At 41.4% G+C, this 21,535-nt stretch overlaps 1 protein-coding gene across 1 annotated transcript in view; it reads right to left on the bottom strand.

Annotated features, from left to right (window-relative positions):
• Window positions 1–3,788: 3,788 nt before the first annotated feature.
• The window catches only part of LOC104079849 (C-1-tetrahydrofolate synthase, cytoplasmic-like), a 33,816-nt gene continuing 16,069 nt past the window's right edge, over window positions 3,789–21,535 (bottom strand). Inside the window, 13 exon segments of the mRNA XM_009582024.1 lie at window positions 3,789–3,903; window positions 4,075–4,187; window positions 8,274–8,426; window positions 9,656–9,763; window positions 10,880–11,057; window positions 12,004–12,104; window positions 13,165–13,206; window positions 13,660–13,799; window positions 13,991–14,102; window positions 14,649–14,717; window positions 17,632–17,772; window positions 18,724–18,800; window positions 20,001–20,103. Of these exon segments, the coding sequence (XP_009580319.1) occupies window positions 4,098–4,187; window positions 8,274–8,426; window positions 9,656–9,763; window positions 10,880–11,057; window positions 12,004–12,104; window positions 13,165–13,206; window positions 13,660–13,799; window positions 13,991–14,102; window positions 14,649–14,717; window positions 17,632–17,772; window positions 18,724–18,800; window positions 20,001–20,103 (1,314 nt within the window). The 3' untranslated portion in view covers window positions 3,789–3,903; window positions 4,075–4,097.

The raw sequence follows: 21,535 nt of genomic DNA, 5'->3' as shown, positions 1-21,535 counted from the left end.
GCAGCCTCCGGATAGTGTGGGGCTGGGGAGGGGGCTCCGGGACCCCGGCCCAGCCCTGCATGCGGGGCAGCATGCCTCCTCCCACAGGAAAGCATCTCTTCCTGTCGGCAGATCAGCATCCCTTTCTTTTTGCAAGGCAGCACCCCTCTCTCTTGGGAGATAGCACCCCCTCTTTCCAGAAAGGCAGCATCCCTCCTTGTGGGGCAGGATCCCTCTCCCTCTTGCAGAGGAACCTTTCTTCCGCTCCCAGGTTGTGCACAGCAGCAGCAGCAGACACGCAAACCGCAAACTACATTCAAGGCAAAGGTCTTCCTAGGGACTGAGCTGTGGTTTTCAATTTGGATCCCAACGGCAGCAAAGCTGTGCTCTGAGAGAGCAGACACACACCCAGGAGGACAGGACCGCTGGCATTTGCGGATCCGGCCTTTGCCTGGCTATGTGGGAACGAAGGGAGTCTCGCTCTTGGCAGCTGTTTTTTTGTCCCACCTGAAACCTTTGCAGCATTAAGCACACACTGTTTGGGTCACTGCAGGAGCTACACCTTCAGAGGTGGTGGTAAGGACAGCCAGTTCTTGGGTTTAAAATAATCCTTGCCCAAAATACCAGAGAAAGTGCCTCTTTCATATGCGCCTTTTTTCTCCAAAGCAGCTGAGATCTGACTTAAAAAAAGATTGCATCTCCAGCTGTTACAATTGATGGTAAGGTCTCCAGAAAAAGGATTACCGAGTGCAGCTGATGAACTACGTGAAACTATAGTTCGAGATTCCTGAATGTCCCCATTCATCTCTGCAGGGAGCTGACTGACGCCCACAAATGTTTTAAGGACGTTACTTCACAGCATGTTTGCACATAAGAAACCAGGCAAAGCAGCATGCTTTGAACCCACAAGTGGCTTCCAGTGTAGGCCAGCCTTAGAAAAATACACATGGCCTCCCCACTCCCTAGCTTCTGCATGGGGAAAAAGGTACAAAATGGGTTCTTTTGGCTGAAATTTCAACCAGTGGATCAAGCAACGACAAAGAACTGCCTTTTTAAAAGCTCCCCTACGAGATGTGTTTGCTCACATTCACTCAGGATAACAATCTTCATTTGGAAACGGCTTCTCTCCCCAGGGTGGGCAGTGGGTTCTAATTACAATCCAGTTCTGCATTAAAGCCGAGCAAGGTTTTCCCTCATTGCAGTCGGAAAAGGGAAAGCAGGCAGCGGTTAACGAGGATGGCTGATGTGTGTGCACTGCCTCAGAGGTGGCGTGAAGGAGGCATGTTCTCATTGATCCCATTCAGAAACACCTCGCATGGAATTCAATTATTCCTACTGCTCCAGGGGAAGATGGTAGCACCGAAGGCTATGGTGCAAGGGAAATAAATAAGCAGAGGATCTGGTCAGCTGTAGGTCCAGTTTTCCTTCTAGGCCCACACTGAAGTGGTGGTGATGTGCAGCACGCCAGCCAAGCAACACTTTCTCCTTTTTCTTTTGTCCCTCCCCCCCAAAATCTGTGTTATTTCTTTCATGACGTGATCAGGACTCTCATTAGAGCACAGCTGGGGGAACGGATGGCCATAACACCAGCTAAGGGCTCTGGGCCCACGAAGAGCCCACAGAGGACAAATTCGTACGTAATTAGTTTTTTCTCTAGGCAACGGGAAGAGAAGACAACCTTCCAATATTTAGTTAGAAGAGATTAAGTGTCCTTTGTGTCCTACTTGATAGGGCAAGAACTAGCTGGCATACTTAGTTGCAAAGGAGAGAGTTAAGAAAAACCAGTCTGTTTATGAATCCGTCCTGCAAGGCCTAGAGTAGGGACACCGGAGAGCTCATGTCCCACTAAGTTTAAAGTGCAGGTTAGAAAAGCTTTCCCACTAACCTACAGAGATGCTTGGGGATATTTTTTGGCCCTTATGCTTTGTTGCCTCCAGTCACCCGGTGCGTAGCAAACCCTTCAGCAGTTGCATGCCTGAGCCACTGCTTTGCCTCACTGCAGGAGGTGGACTAGCAACCTCTTGAACCATCTCTCTCAAGCACATGTCTATGATCTCATGCTAAACTAAAAGGAGGCTAATCTTAGCATAAATTTGCACTTATCCCATCTTTCATAAGCATAAAATGAAGGTGGAACACAGAGCACTCGCAGGAAAACAGTGTAGCAGGGAAGATTAAATGTAGGAACTGACAGCAGGCTTGGCAGCATCAGCTTTGGCAACCTGCTTCAAGGGAAGGCTTAGCCGAGGAGCTGCAGGTGAAGAGGCGCTTTCAGCCAGGCGTGGGGTCTGGGGCAGCAACTGGGAACACCCCTTCCGACCCCCTGCAAGTGGCCTGTGTGTACACTCTGGCAAACCTGGTTGCCAATAATTCCTCAGCTGAATGCCATCGAAAAGAAAATTTTAGAAGGCTGTGAATGCATCTCAAATGCTCTTACGACTATTTAAGCTATTCTGTCTTTGCTTCAGTGACAACCAGGTAATTTTTACATAATTACTCTCTCCTCCTGAATAACTTTAGAGGTACAGATCAATCTCTCTCTCTACATATATATACAGTATTTGTGTACTACCGATGCGCTCTTACATTGGTACACACCTACACCCTGATTCTCCCAGTTCTTACCAAAATCAGAATGTTTTTAGATTCAGTTCTGACGCAAGCAGATGGGCCTTGCAAGTCTTAATTCAGATCTTTTGCAGTCAGCTGCAAGGATCTCAAATCCGTGGAATAATTCAGGTAGCTTATTTCCTATAGATGACATACATCATCCAGGGAAGGAAACAAGATTAAACACACACACAGACACACACACAGACACACACACAGACACACACACAGACACACACAGAGGTGCATTGCAGGCAACTTATTACTGCAATAATCACTTCTACTTGTCAATACTAGGATTGCTGCTGTGTACAGTTAATCACAGAAATAAGTTCTACTTGAGTAATCTCAGTGCGTTCATTAAAACCCAAAAAGCACTTGAAGTATTTACCAGTTTATTTGTATTAGTTAAAAAATTGGCAGGAACTATATTTGTATGTTACAAAATGATTTTTGGCCTGCTGACAAAACCTGCTACAAATGATTGATTGCTACTCACGTTGTCTCTGTCCACCAAAAAAGTACCTTAGGAAACCAGGCTTGTCAACGGTGTAACTGTACTTATTGTTGAGCATGAAATGGTTCAAAAGATACGTTTGGTAGAAGCCACAGATACGGGCCAGAGATCCAGTCCCTACAGATCTGATATCCAGAGGTTTGATTTCCATTAACAGTAGAATATGGTAGTCACAGCTGGGCTTTCTAAAAGGGAAATTTGATGTGGCTCAGTGCCTGCAGGAATAATTCACAGCAGAAGCCAGGGTAAGCACTTCTAGAGAGAGATGAGAAGCAAAGGGGATTCCTCCTTGCTCCCTCTTTTAAATGACATCGGTGCAGTTTCAGAGCACAGCTGTTTCTCTCATAGTGCGAGAAGTGAAATATAGAATTCAGTATGGCAAATAGGAACATGCAGTGTACAAGACTTTCAAAGAGAATATATGCTACAAAAAAACTATGGTTAAGACAATTAAGTCCCAAGACTGTTTCAAACAGCTCCAGCTTTAGGATTTTTAATTATTAAAATCATGTCACTGAATCAAAAGAGGTCACAAAACCCAAGCTTCTGTATTCTGCTTCAGCTGTAATTATGAAGCAGGAGGTTTGTAGAGGAAGTATGCTTTATATGCTCAGTATCAACTAGCTTGGAACACAATAGGTTAAAAATTATTACAGATTACAAGTAAGTGGTTGATTCTTTAGCACTCTTCCTTCCAGTCACTTCTTGCACTGTATTTTCAGTCATAGCTTGTTTTGACTTAAAAAATAATCAGGGCATAGTTCTGTTTACATGACTCACCAGGTATTCTTTTGGAGCTAAAAAGAAAAATAAATTTAATTACTATTATATAGTACTGCAGACAACTTTCAGGCTGAATTATAATCAAATGTCATTAGGAAACATATGGCATAATATGAGATTGGCTTAACTCCATTATCTCAAGATGAGAAATAAAGCCCAAATATTGAAAGCCTTCAAGAATGCACCTACCTTTGGTTAATAATTCCTTTCAAAAGAGCCCATTTACTTCTCCTGACACTGGGTCCAAGTCTATATCATAGAAACAGGGTCTTGTAGGAAGTCCTGGCATAGTGCTCATCTGGACAACGAAAGTTAAAATGTTAAAATGGAAGCAGCATAGTTTCATGCAGAAGATAAAATACTAAATCACTGCCAAGGACTACGATGGCAACAGCTGATGCAGCTCCTTGCACACGTACATACTAGTTGGATGATGGTCATGTACCATTTTGAAGCATACCATGAGAATTACGAACTCATGGCTCAGTAGACAGATCTGGGGGTTTTGTTTTTTATGATGAGGGTTTAGTTTGGCTTCTGCCTTCGCCAGTGACTGAGCCCAAGATCTGGCAAAGTACTTAGATACCCAGCTGACCAGTTAACTGTTAGAGGAGCGTTCATAGACTTTGCTGTGGTGAGACAATAATTACTTATGGCAGTTTCCTAGTTATTAAAATGAGGATACATGTTTTAATACAACTTCGCTGACTGTAAAGTTTCAGTTGATTACAATTCTTTAAGAGTCTAGAACTAGAAGTGTTAAATAATTAGGAATAATTATTGTTGAGAAGAGAGACTAAATAGTTTGTGGGTTTTGTTTGTTTGTTTTTTTAAACTGGGATAAAGCTTAAATAGAGATGGAGAGGTCAGTTCTCTTGACTGGAACATTTCCAAGGCGTTCAAGTCAGAAGGGCTGTGCAGTGGCAGAACTGAAGCCAGCAAAACAGCTGCCAGCACTACGCCTGCCTCAGGCCAGTCCTCTCCAGTTGTCCCACTGCTGAGTATCCAGTTTCAGAGCTGCAGAACGCAAGGCCGGCGGGGACTACACTTGGCCTGATTTACTAATGTAGCTGACAGGATTTCCCTTTCCCTAACTCAGTGTTTAGCCCTGCAGCACATGTAGGCTAAACATGGATGCTCTACAAAGGTGGGCAACTCATGACCCCATGCTTGGTAGTTCGTGCCAGTGGTCATTAACCCCTTTAATAAAAAATTCAAGGTCTCATCTTCTATCTGCATCATCCAGCCTCAGCTTTCACAATCAGTATTGTTATGCCTGTCTCCATTAGATTAAAGATCTCTTTGGCAACCTCCTATTTTCTCCATGAGCAAGTATTTTGCACACTAATCAAATTACCTCCCAATCTTCCTTTTGATAATAAGCTAAGCAGCAAGGAGGCAAAAGTCTATTGGTTAGGCGTTTTCTGCAGTTCTCAAAACTGTTCGCAGAGTCCCATCCCATTTTCCTAAGCTGATTACAAGTGCTAATACCAGTCCCATATGTGCCGTACCACTGCAGGTCTTGCATGGCTTATGCAGAGGTAAAAATCACTTCAAGTCTACTCTTTGTAATGAATTCTAGGACTGCACTAGCTTTCTGTCAGAGCCGCTGCTTTCCCAGATAGAGAATAGGGGGACTAAAGAGAAGACTCTCATTCCTTGTCTTTGTGTTTAGCAGTATGAATATTTTGCTCTCAAGAGCCAAGGTATTAAGAGATCCAAAGTGCCTGCAAGGGTTTTCCTGTTCTCACCATAGTCACTGCCAGCATCCGGTCATGCAGAGCAAGAAACTTCCCATTTATTTCCATATCACTGAAGAATCATAGAGCTTTGCAGATCTCCACCTACAGATTCAGAGGGCCACAGCAGGAGCTGAGACAGTGACATTAAATAGAGTAGGAGGTGCCATATTGCTGAAAATGGGCCTGACTTTACTATTTCTTGCACTTTCTATTTTGAAAGGAACGGTCAATTTTCCTCCTTTCCTAACCATAGGGCAGCCCACAGTGACTCTGCTATCTATTTCTTAAAGACAGTCTGCTTAAACCCTGAATTTCTATGCAGTACAGGTTAATTTCCATCCAGGCTACTAATTTTCTGTACAAGTGTCTACAATGCTTAATGCACTCCGTTATTTTCAGAGCTGAAGAAATGAACTTTTCCTGCATTAACCTCTTCCCCTTCAATACCACGTGTGCTGAAAAAGAACACAGGGCAATTCACACTATTTACTTACATGAAAAAATTAGACCACATGGATATCATCAACCCCCTTGCAAGACTTCAAATAAAACCACCACCAACTAAGAATGTATTATTGATTGCACTTGTGGAACTTCCGAAAAAAACACCATTTAGGAACTAAAAAACCGGAGCCAAATAAATAATTTGTTTTCAATTCATCAGCAGCACCAGAAAAGAAACCCAACCAATTTGAGTCCAAAGATTTATTTCACTTTCATTATCTTTCATGCTCAAAGTTAAATCTAGATAATCTTTGAAATTATATTTCCTTTAAAACCTCAAAGTATTTCATGAAAGTACAACAGCTTCAACTTTGAGCCAGAAAGGGAAAATCCCAAAACTCAGAAGCTTAGAAAAAATAAAATGTGACATACTTTGTGATTAACTTCAGGTAACAAGAATATGCATGCACCGGCGATTAATTTCACCTCAAATTTCTCATAAAAGCTTCTGCATAGAGTTACGTATTTGCTACATTTTCAGCTCACAGTTCAACGGCTGCTGCCAAAAATTTATTCTAAGGCTAACTTGCTGAATGGGTTTAAAATAGTGATCTGATTCAAAATGCCCTGGATTGCTTCTCAAAAGGACATCCCTTCCCTGGCTTTGTAGACACCACAGAAGAGTGATCTTCATATCCCTAACCAGAAGACTTACTGTTAATTCTGGCAGAATTAACACCATGATTTACTACATGTCCAAGAAAACTTTAGGAACCTGGGAAGGGAGCAGAAAGGAAAGAGTCCAACTTCATAGAAACTGAAGACATCAGAAAGAGAGCCAAAATGTTAGTTTTAATGTCTGAAAACATCTTTCTCTGGTGTAGCTCATTAATGCTGCGTACCCTTTCCTTTTCCGGTGTTTATAAAAAATAAATAAATAAATCATTGTTTGGATTAAATCTTGGTTTGTAAAAAAATGCCATTAATAACAGGAACAAGCATGCTATCTTTCATTTTATCCCAAAACACACATTACTCTTTAAAAAGATGGATGAGCCAGACTTTAATCGTTATTTTATTTATGTTGGGTAATCTGGAAACCTTTACCTACCTTTTTTTTTTTTTTTTTTTTAAGAAAAAAGAATTAAAAGAAAAAGATATCCAATATTTGGCTCTAGCTAGCATTTGAAGGAAGAAGGGATCCAACTCATAAATCAGCAAATTTCATCATCTGAGCCATGCACCCTTAATGCTTTTGAAAGCTTATTAAAACAAACATGTTGCCATGAAGACTTCAGAAAAAGGTTCAGGTCCAAAAAATAAGAAAAAGACAGAGCTGGTTGCTCCAACTGCTCATCCCCTAAAATAATCTAACAAGTTACTTAACATTTGCCCAGAAGAGATTCCCCAGATAAGATTTCCAGTGGATCCTTTCATCCTAACATTCTTTCTTTGGATGCAAACCTGAACGTTAGCTCATTTTGCAGGTAGCTCCTCTTTCATATCAAAGCTATTCCAGGATCCTATATCCAGCTATTCCATTGTAGCTACTCTCTCTCCTCTCAGCTGACATTATGCTCATCATGTCAAAGAACAGAAACTAAAAACTCAAGGGCATAGTGAACTGAATTGTTGGAACTGATGCAGGCTGAACAGCAAACAGATGGTCAGCAAAACCATGAGAACCAAACAGGAGGCGAGATTGACAAATGACTAACAGTACAGGTCAGCTTCACTTTGGAGGTGTCTCAATCAGAAATTGTTTGCTTTGTAAGCTTTGAAGGAGTTGTCTTGTTCTACCCTGCAATACTGCGAAGTGCTTTCATCAGGAATGCAAAGTCACAACGGCAATAGGTGGGCCAAGGATTTTTCCCATCCCCTCTACCAGGCTGCAGTTCCCAGAATCCATTAGCTACAGAGCTCACCCTTTCCTCAAAATCCAGGAAGACAGAGATGTGGGACCTGAGGAGTACACTGGGGGCTTGCTAAATATTAAGTGGTCAGATGGTCTATTTTAGCTTCCCTCTTCCACCTGAAAAAAACCTATTAAGGGCATCTAAGACACTGGACTGTTAAAACACCACCTGTAAATGACAAGGACTCCCCTAATTTAAGATACCTTTTGTAACTGCTTACTGGAATGCACATGAAGTTTTTTTTCCTTGCCCCACGGTTGAGGCTTTCACTCAATCACATACCGTTCCTACTAGCGGATACAGGAATCCAGCACCAACACTGGCCCGAATGTCTCGGATTGGCAGAATAAAACCTGTAGGTGCTCCTTTTTGTTCAGGGTCATGAGACAATGATAAGTGAGTTTTAGCCATGCAGACTGGCAGGTTTCCAAATCCCTGGGAAAGGCAATGAAAAGAGAGAGAGAAGGAAGAGAGAAGTAAGCGAAAAACCAGTAACCTTTCCTGTACACAAATGTAATTGCTGTATTCTGCCATTCTTTGCAAACATCAGACATTTTATCAGGACATTTTACTCCTCACCAACTGCTTCATCCACAGCTTGTCAGATCCATTGACCATTCTGCACCCCCATTCCCTCTCTCTCAAAGTCTCTCCCTGCCCACCATTAAGTATTAAAGAAAGAACCACCATGGCCCCCAGCACATCCAACTAAGAAAAAAATTAATGGTATGGAAGTGTTAGATATACAACCTTGATAACTAACTTACTTTCTACTCTCTTCCCAAAAATGTTAATTTAAACAGCTCAGAATTAAAGTTCTTGTTCAGCTGAGGTGAGTTAATTAAAAATGTTTGATAAATATAATTGCAGGTTGTGAGGAAGTAGCAATTACATGGCTATGGTATTTTGATAGACTTGTAAAGGAATATACAAGAAACATGAAAGTAAGAAACTATATATGCCAGTAGTAAATGGACTGCAAAAGCAAAATTATTCGAGCACACTGTAAACAAAGAATGGCTAGTTCTCACATTGCTCTTCTCTTCAAAGCCCCTTACAGACCTTCATTAATGCAGAAGCAGGTAAAATCACAAGAACGTCATGTAGAAAAGAGTAAAAGCAACACAACAACCAGAAAGCATCTAATTCAACAACCAGATGCCAGGTTCAAAACCTATAAAAGTAGATGTTTTTTCCACAAGAAATACTGTATTTCTTTCCCCAACACAATTGTGACTGCCAAAAATCCACATGGGTTCAAAAACTGATTAGACAACTCAGTGGAACAAGATTAAAAAGAAATCATCAGAGACTATTTAGCACCAGTCTGACCACTTGTAGTTCCCTAATTCCCAAATTGCTGAAGGATTGGAGAGTACAGTAGAGAAAGATCACTGAATCCTCCTGCTCTTCTCTCCCCATACACTATCATAGATGTGCTACTGGGCCAGATGAGTTCTGTCTTCTCCACAAGAAGCCAAGGGCAGTTTCTCTCTCCCCATACCACCTCCTCTTCCTCCTCTGCCATAGCAGCATCCAGTGAGTCCTGGACAAGGACATGATTTGTGTGATGGTTCCCTTCACGCACAGTTTGAACACCACTGTTGAATATGAACATTTTAAATGAAAAGCACCACTGGTATCAGGTGACATGGACGACTCACTTGCTTACTGTACAAGGCGACTTTCTCCTGTGCTTCTGGAAGTAGCTCAATATCACTTGCCCCATAGATCTGCTGTGCAATAAGCCTGATCTTATCTATAACAGGGAGCTAGAAAAAAAACAAAAGACAGGCGAGTCAGTGTGGCCAAACTACGAAGAGCCATAACATCACAGCAACTTCATACGTGTTGTGCAATGCCTGTCTGCAGATACAAGAGCTATTTCCATTTGCTGTAGAACAAAGCTATACAGTAATTTGAGGGTTTTCAGAACAGGTTTCATTTACCTTCTTGCAGTTGTTTCTCTTGGTAAGAGGGCTAAACTAGTCTACTACAGTCAGAAACAAAAAGATACACAACAGTATTTCTTATAAGCTGTGCTTCTATGTTTATTACTCCCGCTGCAAAAGAGACATCTTTATTCTTTCTCAAGTCTAAGTCAAAAAGCAGACAAAAATAATTTGAAGGAATACAAGTTAAAGGTTAAATAAAAGCACAAATAAAACAGGTTAAAGAAGAAAAATTGAAAGCATCTGTTAAAGAGCTAAAATAGACATAATGACATAGCTCTGTACCTCATTAGGTTCTTGAATAGGTGCTTGCTATTAAAGAAGGATTCAGGCCATAACCTGGGAACTAGCAGTGACTTCATTACCTCCAAGTCAACTGTCAAATTTGCTTAAGTACAAATTCATTAGAAATACACACACACACACTCTCTTCCACCCCAACCTGTAGTGTGACTCCACAAGCCTCACTTGCAGAGGGGGCGGGGGGGAAGTTAAAAATGGACAAACTGTGTTCCATAGCCTGTTGTATAGATTTCCATCCTGAGCAACAAGTGCACCCAGAAGCTCTGTGGTAAGGTCAGGTTTGGTCAGGCTTGTTTTAGTCCATGCTCTGACAGGAATGCATGTCTCAAGTTCAAGAAGTAAACTTCCCCCTACCCTGGAACATGGCTGCCACAGTAGAAACCTGTTTGTCATCTCTAACAGAGTCACAGCAGCATCTTTCAGCATCAAAAGTAAACAGTATTTCAGTTGGTAGTCAAAACAGAAACTGACTAACTAGGTCTTTGAGACTGGTGGAATAAATGTTATGTTCTAAAACCAAATTTCTTCTCACTTTCTCAGAGCAGCCTTTCAGACAACCTTCAGCAACATAAGCCAGTGAAACCAACTGATCTCCACCTTACAAAGCACCTCTGTAATACTGCAAGTTCTTACCTCTACATTATAGAGGAATCTGAAGTTGCTGGGTGTCTGCGATGCTCTCTGAACAGCTCGGGCCAGTGCAATCGCTCCTTTACCTCCTTCTGCCCAGTGAGTGCACTCCACAGCATCGAACGCTCCTGCTTCCTTTGCCAGTTGTACTACAAGGGCCAGTTCAGCCTTTGTATCTGTTCTGTAAGAAGAAACGTTTGCACATTTGTACCAGAATGCACACACAGTACATAAACTGTTTGTTCTAACTGTTCTTCACTCTTGTTAACAACGTCCAAAAGCTGTCCAAAGAAATCACAGAATCCAGCCATGAGGAAGCTGCTGAGGGGCTATCCACCACAGCCTTCTCCACCTTGGTGAAGGAAGCTACTCCACAGAGGAACAGACAGCAACAGGTAGCTCTGAAACTACGCGCAGAAACCCATGACTACTGACAGAGCAGCATTCCAGACTTTCTGTCATATCTGTCTTGTATCGGCAATGCAACTCCTGTTTTCAGAAGCAAATTCAAAACGGCGTTAGTATTGCTGATTTAGAGGTGCTATATCATGTGTACACAACAAGCTAAACCCCGTTATTTCTTTAAGTCACTCAATATGCATTTACTTCAGATGAAGAATCCTTAGCTGGCTACTCCACTTCAGCTGGCATCAGCTCTAACACACCAGTTCAAAGCCCTTCTACTTGCGTAGAAAGGCCACACACAGATTCTATTTCCTGTGCAGTACAACATGCAGAGCCCAAAATGCTTCTTAGCAGGGCATAATTATTCCATACAGCAGACCATTGAACACAGTGTGGTCGACAGCACAGGCACCTCACCATCTATTACAAACTTAGATTCCACATCGTCACAGGCACCTTTTGTCCACAGTAATTTGGCCAGTCAGGCTGTAAGTGATGGCAGATAATAGTCACTGATTGTAAAATCCTAAGATAATTTAAACTAAGGAATGCATTTGAAATGACTAAGCAGAGCTCCCCTATTTATTCAGCATCTTCCAACAATGCAAAATGCTGCAAACAATACATCCACAGTACTGAAAACAAGAGTTTGTGTTAAACATAGCATATAAAGTGCCACAATTTTATTCCCATGCATCACTTCCATCTACCAGCTCACTTACTTGAAAGCATTGACAGCCACTACTACTGGGACACCAAACATCCGTGCATTTTGGATTTGCTTGTTTAGGTTACTACAGCCTTTTGCCAACAGTTGAAGATTCTGTAAAGAAGACAGCAAGCGGGAAGCACATTTTATCAGAGGCAGTGAAATTTTTGTTCCAAATCCACTACGTCCACAGCTAATGATAAAAATGTCAAAATGGAAATGAAACAACAAAGACAAATCCCTAGTGCTGCTTTCTGAACAGTCCAGATCAGTGCATGCTCTTGGATGGAATACAGGAAGAGGAATGACTACTTCTAATGATCACTGGTTTCAGCTGCCAAGCCAACGTAAGAGAAATCACTTTTTATCGTTTTTTTGTTAGTTTTAGTAAGTTAATACCTGTGCTTATTAACTCCCCACAGTAAAGCCTCATTTTCCTCTCTGACACATTCCTCTTTATGTATTAAATATCATTAGCAGTGAATTTCGTGACACTTGTCTGAAGTCTGTGGCAACAGCTTGCAGTTTATACATATTTGCATTTTGTAGCATCAGAGATTATTCATGGAAATCCAGACATTTCATCCCTTCCTATGCAAAGAATAATCCATACAGAAGCTCCACAAGTGAAAAAGCTGCAGCAACGTAAAGAGAGCCAGACCAATTATCCAAGTGTACACAATCATTCAAGGCACAAGGATAGAAGCTGAGACTTCAGCTCACTTTCCTCTCCGCTTGCAAAGGGGGAGGGGGATAAAAACAAAAACTGCTGCTGCGAAGAAGAGAGTAATTAGAGAGGCACTCTGAATATTTTCAGAGACAAAATTTCAGCCAAGCAATTACTCCATACTGAGATGGTCAGGGGACACAGAGTAGATATTACTATGAAAAATTGAGCACACAGACAATTGCATGAGCTCAGGAGAAACAAAAAGGCTCTGAATACTGGCTAGGTCAAGTACAATAAATGCTTGAAAGAGCAGAGCCAAAGTAACATCATTTAAAAACAAACAAACAAAAACCCCCAAACAACAACATTACAGCTTGTATGAGGAAGCATTTCCCTGGCAGCTAAAGAATTAACACACTAGCTATCCAGGCATGCACTGCATGACAATATTGTGTCATGACCACAGTTAGTTGGTCAACTGTCACAATAGCTAAAGAAAGTTACCTCTTCCATGTACTCCTTCGGTAAAGGTACCCCAGCAGTGACCTGGGAAAAAAAAAAAAGAAAAATAGAAAAAAGATGGAACCCCATAAGATTTTTATCCATGACAGCAATTTGTGCTTGATTCTTATTAAACAGCATCAAGATACAACATGCTACTCCAGGCTGATCCTTTTTTCTAAGAAAAAAATAAAAGGAAGTATAAAAAACTGCAAGATTCACTCACAATATAACAAATGACTGACTGTGGTAATATCACAAGTGCCTCAGCATACAAGCACTTGATTAGGACAATAAAACAAGCAGGTGTGTACCTGTAACATACTACAATGAAGCAGCTTACAAGCAACAGGGACGTATGCAAACATTTACAGACATTTACAACTGCAAATCTCAAGACAATTACAAGCACATCAAACCCTACAGGGCTTTAAAAGACTGGATCAGAACAACAGTAACAGCCCCTCAGGCCTAAAGGAAACCTTGCCTAGTACTTACTGCAGGCCCTCCTCCATGCATTTTCAGAGCTCGGACCGTAGCAACTAACACCACCACATGAGGCCGGAGACCAGAATAGCGGCACTTAATATTAAAGAATTTCTCCATGCCTATGTCTGCACCAAATCCTGCTTCTGTAACTAGAGTAGAAATTAAAAGAAAAGAAGCTTGTGAGAGGTTGCTGGGTGGAGAAATCATGCTCTGATTACATAAACCAGAAGCTTCTTCCCAGACAAAAAACCCAAAGACAGTCACGATAAAAAAAAGGCAGATCCCTCCCTGCAAAACAAACAAACAAAAAGCAAACAAAAAACCCACCACACACACTTACCAACAAATCCCTCTTTACCCACAAGCTTCAGTGCTATTTTGTCTGCCAACACTGAAGAATTCCCATGTGCAATATTGGCAAAAGGTCCAGCATGAACAAACACTGGTGTTCCCTAGAAAAGGGGGGGTGTGGGAGAAAGAGAAAACCAGAGGGTACAATTTAGCCAATCTGCAGCATTTCAGGAGCTAAGTACTATAGTACCTGAAAGTAAAGAAAAACACTTTTAGAAGACAGATCTTAAAGCCTTCTGATCAAACATTTGTTATCAGTAATAAGGACTACAGGGCAAACAGGATTATAATAATCTGCACAAGTGGAGATATTAATCCACTTAGGAAAAGGATGGCTAAATCCCAGCAACTCTTTGCCATTCTCCTGTATCCACACCATTTAGATTCCCAAAACACTTCCTGGCATTAAAGACAATGGAACAGAGACACAGCAAAATTTAGTGCATTTCCTTAAGGTCATCCCACATGCCAATGGCAGACCTAGAAAGAAACTAGTCTTCTCCCCTAGCCCTGAACCTTAGGCAGGAAACCACAGTAAACGGAGCCAACTCTAAGCCGAGTAAGCCCACGCTTATTTGTGATGAATGAACTAAACTGGTTGCTTCTTGGCTCTGAGAATGCACGTATAGCAAATCATCTGTGCTCACCTCTAGTGTCTGCATGAGGTTTGGTTTCACAGCATCTTTCATCAAGACAGCCAGAGCACCAGTCACTCCCTAAAAGAAAAAAAGGGCAATCAGTTTCCAGACGTAGCGAGACCTTGAGACAGTTCCTATGCAGTGTCAAGGCTCTGCTTTTGTCCTGGTGAGCTTTCAGGACCAGAACCCAGCAGTTGCTCTAGATAGAACTAACTCTAGTCAAGGCAAGGCAGAATAATGACCTTTACATTCTTGTAAGAGGATCTGTGATTTCTGCTGGGGGCAGCCTCTCGGTTGTGACCTTGCTTGGCTATCACCTTGTAGTGAAGGCATAAAGAACAATTGCTGTTTCAATGCTATAGCAAGGTTAGTAAACAATGGCAGCAAGAGAGTAACCCTTAGGTACGCATGGTTTACTGTAGCCCATTCAGTGGCACAAAGCAATGTTCTTAGATTTTGCAGGTAGATTTGTCTTGGACTTTTTTCCTTCCTCATTTCAGCAACTAGGCTCTACATACTGGCCTTAAAATGTCGTAACAAGCTGCTACATCCTGCCCAAGTTTCTTGAGCAGAAATAACTTTTAAAGTGAACCTCTGTGCTCGTGAGAAAGACCAGGCTGACATCATGAAAGGCAAACACTAGAGCCCATGTTTCCTCTAAGGTGTAGCAATATACCCTGCTGCAATTCTGCTTCCTGCAAAGTGAAAACTTGTGATTTCATCTGCATTTGCTTTGGGAAGAGAAAATGAGGGTTTGGTCATCCTTATGACTGACACAGTCCAGTGGAAACCAAACCAGCTGTTACCCAGCACTTGCAAAAGTAACTAGAATTGCTATCGTGGGTACTGAGCCAAATGTTCACAGCAGTTATGAAAACCTTGAACCACATTTCTTTTTCTTTCCTTTTAATTTCAATTGGATTGCAGCACTCAATTAAATGAAAGTTATTTTTTAAAAGACATTCACTGCTTTGTTTCATTAGTTTCAATCTTGCCACATGAAAGCTTATTTAACATTTAATGGATAAGCTTTAAACTTCAGTCATCTCCAGAATAATGAAAACTACAGAGCAAGATTTCCATGGCGACATTTCAGGCCTGTGTCACTCAACGGCACTTCAATACATCCCATCTCTAAAAACCTGTAATCAGTTTTTGACTCCATATTTCTTCCCATTTATTTTGTGCTTCTTGGTAGCACACTCATGACATTGGTTGTATCACAGCAGAAGGACCCAGACATCTTACTGTGCCAGTCTGGTCTCTGTAATCACCACATTTCTGCCTGCATGAGGACTATGCAACACAGTCCTAACAATGCAAGCCAATGACTGCCATCAGTGCAAACATATAACGTTCAAGAGAACCTGTTGCACAGGTCTGATACCATCCTCCATTCTGCAGTTGCAATGGACAAAATTAAATATAATTAGATTTATTAAAAAAAAAAAAAAAAAAAAAGGTAAAACAAATCTTGACATGAAAGACTTCTATCACCTGGGCTCTACATAAATCTCAAAGCAATTCCCTACTGAAGCACCATCTGCCTCCACTGCTGATGGGCAGCAGCAGAGACTCCCTTTTTCCAGAACGGGGTTTAACTCAGATACTTAAGGTGGCAGCATGCTAGCAGTAGGAATTAAAATCTCAAAGCTGCCTACAGAACTTTGGCACATGCCCTCCCTCATTCCCAACAAGTGTCTCACATAAGGACATTTACAGATAAATGGTTCCCAGCGTAGCCCTTTTCCTGCAAGGCCAGAGTCAGGCCATATTGCTAATCTACTGTTTCTTTAGCTTATGCTGGGACGAAGTAAAATAAACCAAAAAAAAACCCAAACACACAAGAAAACAAGAAAACCCACAGCAAGATAGCAAGAGCTGGGTAAGCCTTAGTGCTGTGTCCCACCTTGCTGAAAACACAGGTCAGGATACCCACCCTGTGGATTCTTCCTACGCCACTGGAAATGTTCATTCAGAAAATGCAAGACAAACCTGATTAACACCACATCATGCAAATTTGTAATATTGTTGTCTTTTGCAAAGCAGGCTGTGAAATATCTACTATACAGGACAGCAGTGAGCACCAATATCATATCTCTATTGACTAGTGCAACAGTCCTGAGCCTGTTCTCTGTCTTGAGGCCAAGTGGCAGGGCACAGTTCACATACAGGGCTCAACTCCCCTTTCCTTCTCCAAACAGGGTTGCCATCTTCAAAACATTTATTGGAAGAAGTGTCTGGGGCACAGGCTATTCGCCTGAAACCACAAGGAAGCACCATTTGGGAGAGTGCTAGCTGACACACTCCACAAACATGCCAAGAACTGCACTGATAATTATTGTATGGACAGCTGCAAGACAGTGCCGCAGCTTGCAACTGCTCCTTAGGGCTGCTTTACATACCGGTAATAGACATCACCAGCGCTACTACATTCAGCATTTCATGCAGTGGAAATAAAGGATTTGTGTCCCTCATCAAAGGCTTCCTTACGGAGACCTTGCACTTTTTGCAAAGGGTTTGGCATTTATAGCATTCACAGCCTCCCAGAATAAGATATTTCATCATCTGTAATTAAATCTGCGGGAGCCTTTGTTCCTGCTCAATGTTTTCCTCGCTCCAGGGAGCCTGAGAAACAGGATGGCCAGCAGGATGCATTTTGAGTTCTTCCGATTCATAAACATGCTTTTTAACTAGAAGCCACCATGTATTCCCCCATTAATTCCTATGGTGCTAGCTTCAACTTGACACACAGCACATCACACAGGACCCTTTGTCCCTGCCCAGGTCACATGCGCACACACACACTCTCTGGGTAAGGTGCTAGCCACACTGAAGTAAAAAACCTTCATTAACTCCAGGGTCTAAGACTTCATCTTTGATCTTCTATATGCTAAGGTCTTTTCTGTACAGAACTGTCTCTATGCTTTTCAATCCAAGGACTTTCAGAAGTAATACGAAAAAGCATTTAAGAACTGAATGACTCTCTTACAAGGTCATCCGCTGTCACAGGTTCTCCTCTCTTGCTGGAAGCTACTACCATTCTGCCCAGACGCTTTTTCATATCATCCAACCCATCAGAGAGTGCTAGAACTGCCATGATTTCACTGCTCACCGTGATGTCAAACTGAGCCTGCAAGAGATGGATAAAGAACGTGAACTCATCAAGATTCACTAGCAGCAGTCCTTACCTCCATTAAATTCTTGAAACAAGGCCAATCATCACCATCATAACAAAAAAAAAAATCCTACCAGAAATACAAAAGAAATCCAAAGCATTACTCTCAGAACATACTTCATTTAATTTGGCCATTTTAAACTGGATTTTTTTTTTTTTGCAAAATTAAGTAAAAACTACTTATTCCATTGCTATTACATGACTTTCTCCTGGCACATACATTAGTGATTCATGTAAGAACGCTTAACGCTAACAAATTACATTTTTGAAGACTGAGCTTACTAACTCATCTGACTATCACTAAACAGTACAGTAAAAGACTAAAAAAAAAAAAAAAAAAAAAATCAGATTCTATAGGAAACGAAGGGTAGAATTTATCTGACATAATGCAGACACCTCCATCAAAGCTAAGCACCCTAGGGACATTTCAAGCCAATAGAAAGAGGCTTTTCTGAGCACAATTCATTTGAACTATTAATTTGACAGTTACTTATGAGATGAGAGGAGTCACAGCCCAGATTGCCTATTTCACTCTATTGATTATATAATGAATCTAGACAACAAGCTCAGATACTCTGTCTAGTTTTGGCCAGATACATCCCACCCAAAGCAGCTGCAGTGATGAAGATTAGCCATTGTCATGCATCACATTTACAGAGGGCACTTGTGTACCACTGTTATTATGCCACAGTCATCCCAGTTTGGGAAGCCAACATTCAGGAGAGAACAGGGAAGGAGGGAACAGACAATAAAAATAAACACTGCACTGGTAGCAAATTTAACTGCTTGGTTGAAGGGACTTTTTGCTTTCTCTTTAACAAGGTACTGGTAAAAGGTGGAAATATCTGGAGTGACAGAAACTTGCTTTAGGACCACATTTTTCAGGCCAGAAAAGGGAACAATTACCGTTCGTGAGAAGCCTTTTTCTGTAGGAGACTGTCCAATAGTAATTTTCCTAAGGAACCTGTCATTTGTGTCCAGTACTGCAAGGAACGCAGAGAGAAAGATGAGAAGTCACGTTGCAAGTCATAAGTCACATCTATGCCCTATTACAAACACTCAGCTAGATCACCTATGAAGAGAGGATGGCAGTTTGAGATACCATCCTCTCCTAAGGAATGGCAAGTGCTACTCAGCTGATTCTTCCCCAAAATTGAACTGCAACAAAGTTAAGATACCCACAGTCACGTGCAGACCCTGCACTTCATGCAGAGGGAGTCTACCTCCCTTTGTGTGCATTAAACACAAGTCCAAAGCCTCTCTGAAAAACAGAGCTGCTAGTATTATTCCAATTGCTTTTTCACCATAATTAGTCAATGTGAAATTAGGAAATTATTACAGCCAAAAAGAAATAAAATTATCATTTTATAAGTTAAGTGATAAAATGGTCAGATTCTACCATTTAGCAAGAAGAGTTTCACACAGCCCTATTAACTCAAATTATCTTGGAAACACAAACTATCGAATACTGGCTTAAATTTGCTGTTCCTTACTATCTGCTTGAAAAATTCTAAGTATTTTATAAAATATTTCCCATGAGGCAGACTACTTTAGCCCCATTACAGGCTACAAAGCAAATTTTGGAGAATACATTTCACACTGTATTTTAATAAAAAGAAGAAAAAGCAATACTCTTGGGGTCTAAATCAGAAAAAAATGTCCATTTTTGAAATTTCCTTTGCTAGTGAAATATTAAATCTGCCAGACCAGAGACTGATCTCACCTTCAGGTATCTTTAAAAACCTTTTAAAAATCTGGCCTTTATTTGCTGTCAGTCCCCAACAGAGCAAGCGAGCAGATTAAAACTGCCCACTTTTTAGTTTAATCCCAGAGCAGAACCCTCTCCTTGCTCACAGAGCTTTCTCAGTCAGGTAAAAAGGTTGCTGGCTACGGTTGCCAAACTCAACTCCCTCAGTGACTGACAAATCCAGAAACACAAACTTGCACCAATTAGTGAAGTCTTAATCTTTGTGAATTCAGAGCAGATTCAAGTCCCTGAGTCAGACCCTTTAGAAATGCGATCCCAGCTGCAGGCATCTATCCCACCAAACACTCAGAAGGAGAGGCCAGCCCTGCCCTCTTTCCCATTTTCCCAGGAAACGCAGTTCCTGCTGCACTTGCAAACCTCCCTTTTGACAGACATTTTGTTTCTTAATAATTCTTTCATTTAATGGCTCTTGTACCTCTTTGCCATGTTATGGTGCCTGGGTCAATGTCCAATCTCACAAAGAAGTTTACTTCTTCCTTTGTCAAAGTCGTAGGATCAGTTTTGTTAATGCCCAATTTCTAGGGGAAGAAAGGACAAATAAAAGAAAAAAAGGTATAATGAAAAGATTCACAGAAATGAACCTTTCACTAGAGCAATGAGCCTTCGGCAGTAGCACATGCATATTCAGAAATAAGGAGGGGCTGCCTTTTTGGTGCCCCTTCTCTGAGACCCCACAACAACATAAGATGATCCATATCAGTGTGTATTTGGAAGCAGAGCTTGCTGCTGGCCAACTAGTAAAGGGCAAGGCAGACAACAGAGCTCATTAGGGCAGATTGTCACCAAGTGTTGTGCAAGGCATCTATAGAAAGAGTAAGAGAGAGAGCTCTGCAGTTCCTTACACGCCTTGTTCTAATCATTAGTCTCACATGCTTACATCCATTTCTCATTAGTTTGCCTAGGGTCACTGCACACAGCCATACGTATTTAAAGACACTGCTTTCAGCATGCTGGTTAAGCAGCACAAAGGAGGAATTAAACAATTCAGTCACAAGGCTGTCAGCATCCCAGAAAGCTGATCTTGAACATACTGAGAGGATGGGCAGTTTGCCAAGTTGCTTAATTGAGAGAAGAATTATCTCAAGAAGCCCTATACAAGCGCAAGCTCAGGAATGAGGAAAACGATTGAGTTGATTTATGAACGAGCAAGCTTTTTTTAATTAGCTAGACAGCTAAGTCTTATTTTTCTCCTGAAGAACAGCAGGGAGGAAGAAAGTCTGTTCTCTTCCTCTTCAAGCATATCATTTAGAAAAAGAAATAAACAACAACAAAAAAAAGACGTCATCTTTCTGGAGTATTAGCATCCCGTTCACATCTCGACCTTTAATAACCAGAGTGGTTAGGGTAGAATTCTCTCAGCAGTCCGTCAGGAACACCAAGCAATACAATGTAGCTTCTTTGCTCAGCAGTGGAAGCAAACCACACATTTTCTAATGGTTGAGACATTATAGCCAATTAATAAATCAGAGTTTTATCTTCCTAAGTAGTCTAACTATTGCTCCTGACTTCCAAATGGGCAACTAATGTAGCCTGAATACTGTAGAAACAGGTTTGTACTTTGAAAGAGCTTAGCAGGCCCCAGGCTGTCCTCCTAGCCAGAAGATTCAAGCCCAGTGCAAAACTATTCCTGTTAAACCTCATTTTTGCAGAAGTCAGGGACACATGTTAGTTCACATTGATTTCTGAGGATCAGAGGAGCTATGGTCTGCTCAGGGACTGCCATTCAATGACAGGGCTACTCATCTAACTGGGAATTTTTTTGGGGGGAGAGGAAGAGTGGGGAACTTAGGGGACAGGTATTTTTTCCATTTTTCCCCGTTTCCTCAATCTGGATAAGACAAAAAATTCTCTATGTTCTCTTTTTGCTGAATTTTATAAATTGCCTTTTTTTGTGCTGCATTATCTATATAGCTGTCACATGGGAACTATTCATCTCTAGCTGTAACTGGG

The sequence above is a fragment of the Fulmarus glacialis genome, unplaced genomic scaffold (genome assembly GCF_000690835.1).
Source record: "Fulmarus glacialis isolate BGI_N327 unplaced genomic scaffold, ASM69083v1 scaffold18307, whole genome shotgun sequence".
In the NCBI taxonomy this organism is placed as follows: Eukaryota; Metazoa; Chordata; class Aves; order Procellariiformes; family Procellariidae; genus Fulmarus; species Fulmarus glacialis.
The sequence above is the reverse complement of the archived record's forward strand: the minus strand, read 5'-3'. Positions and strand labels throughout refer to the sequence as shown.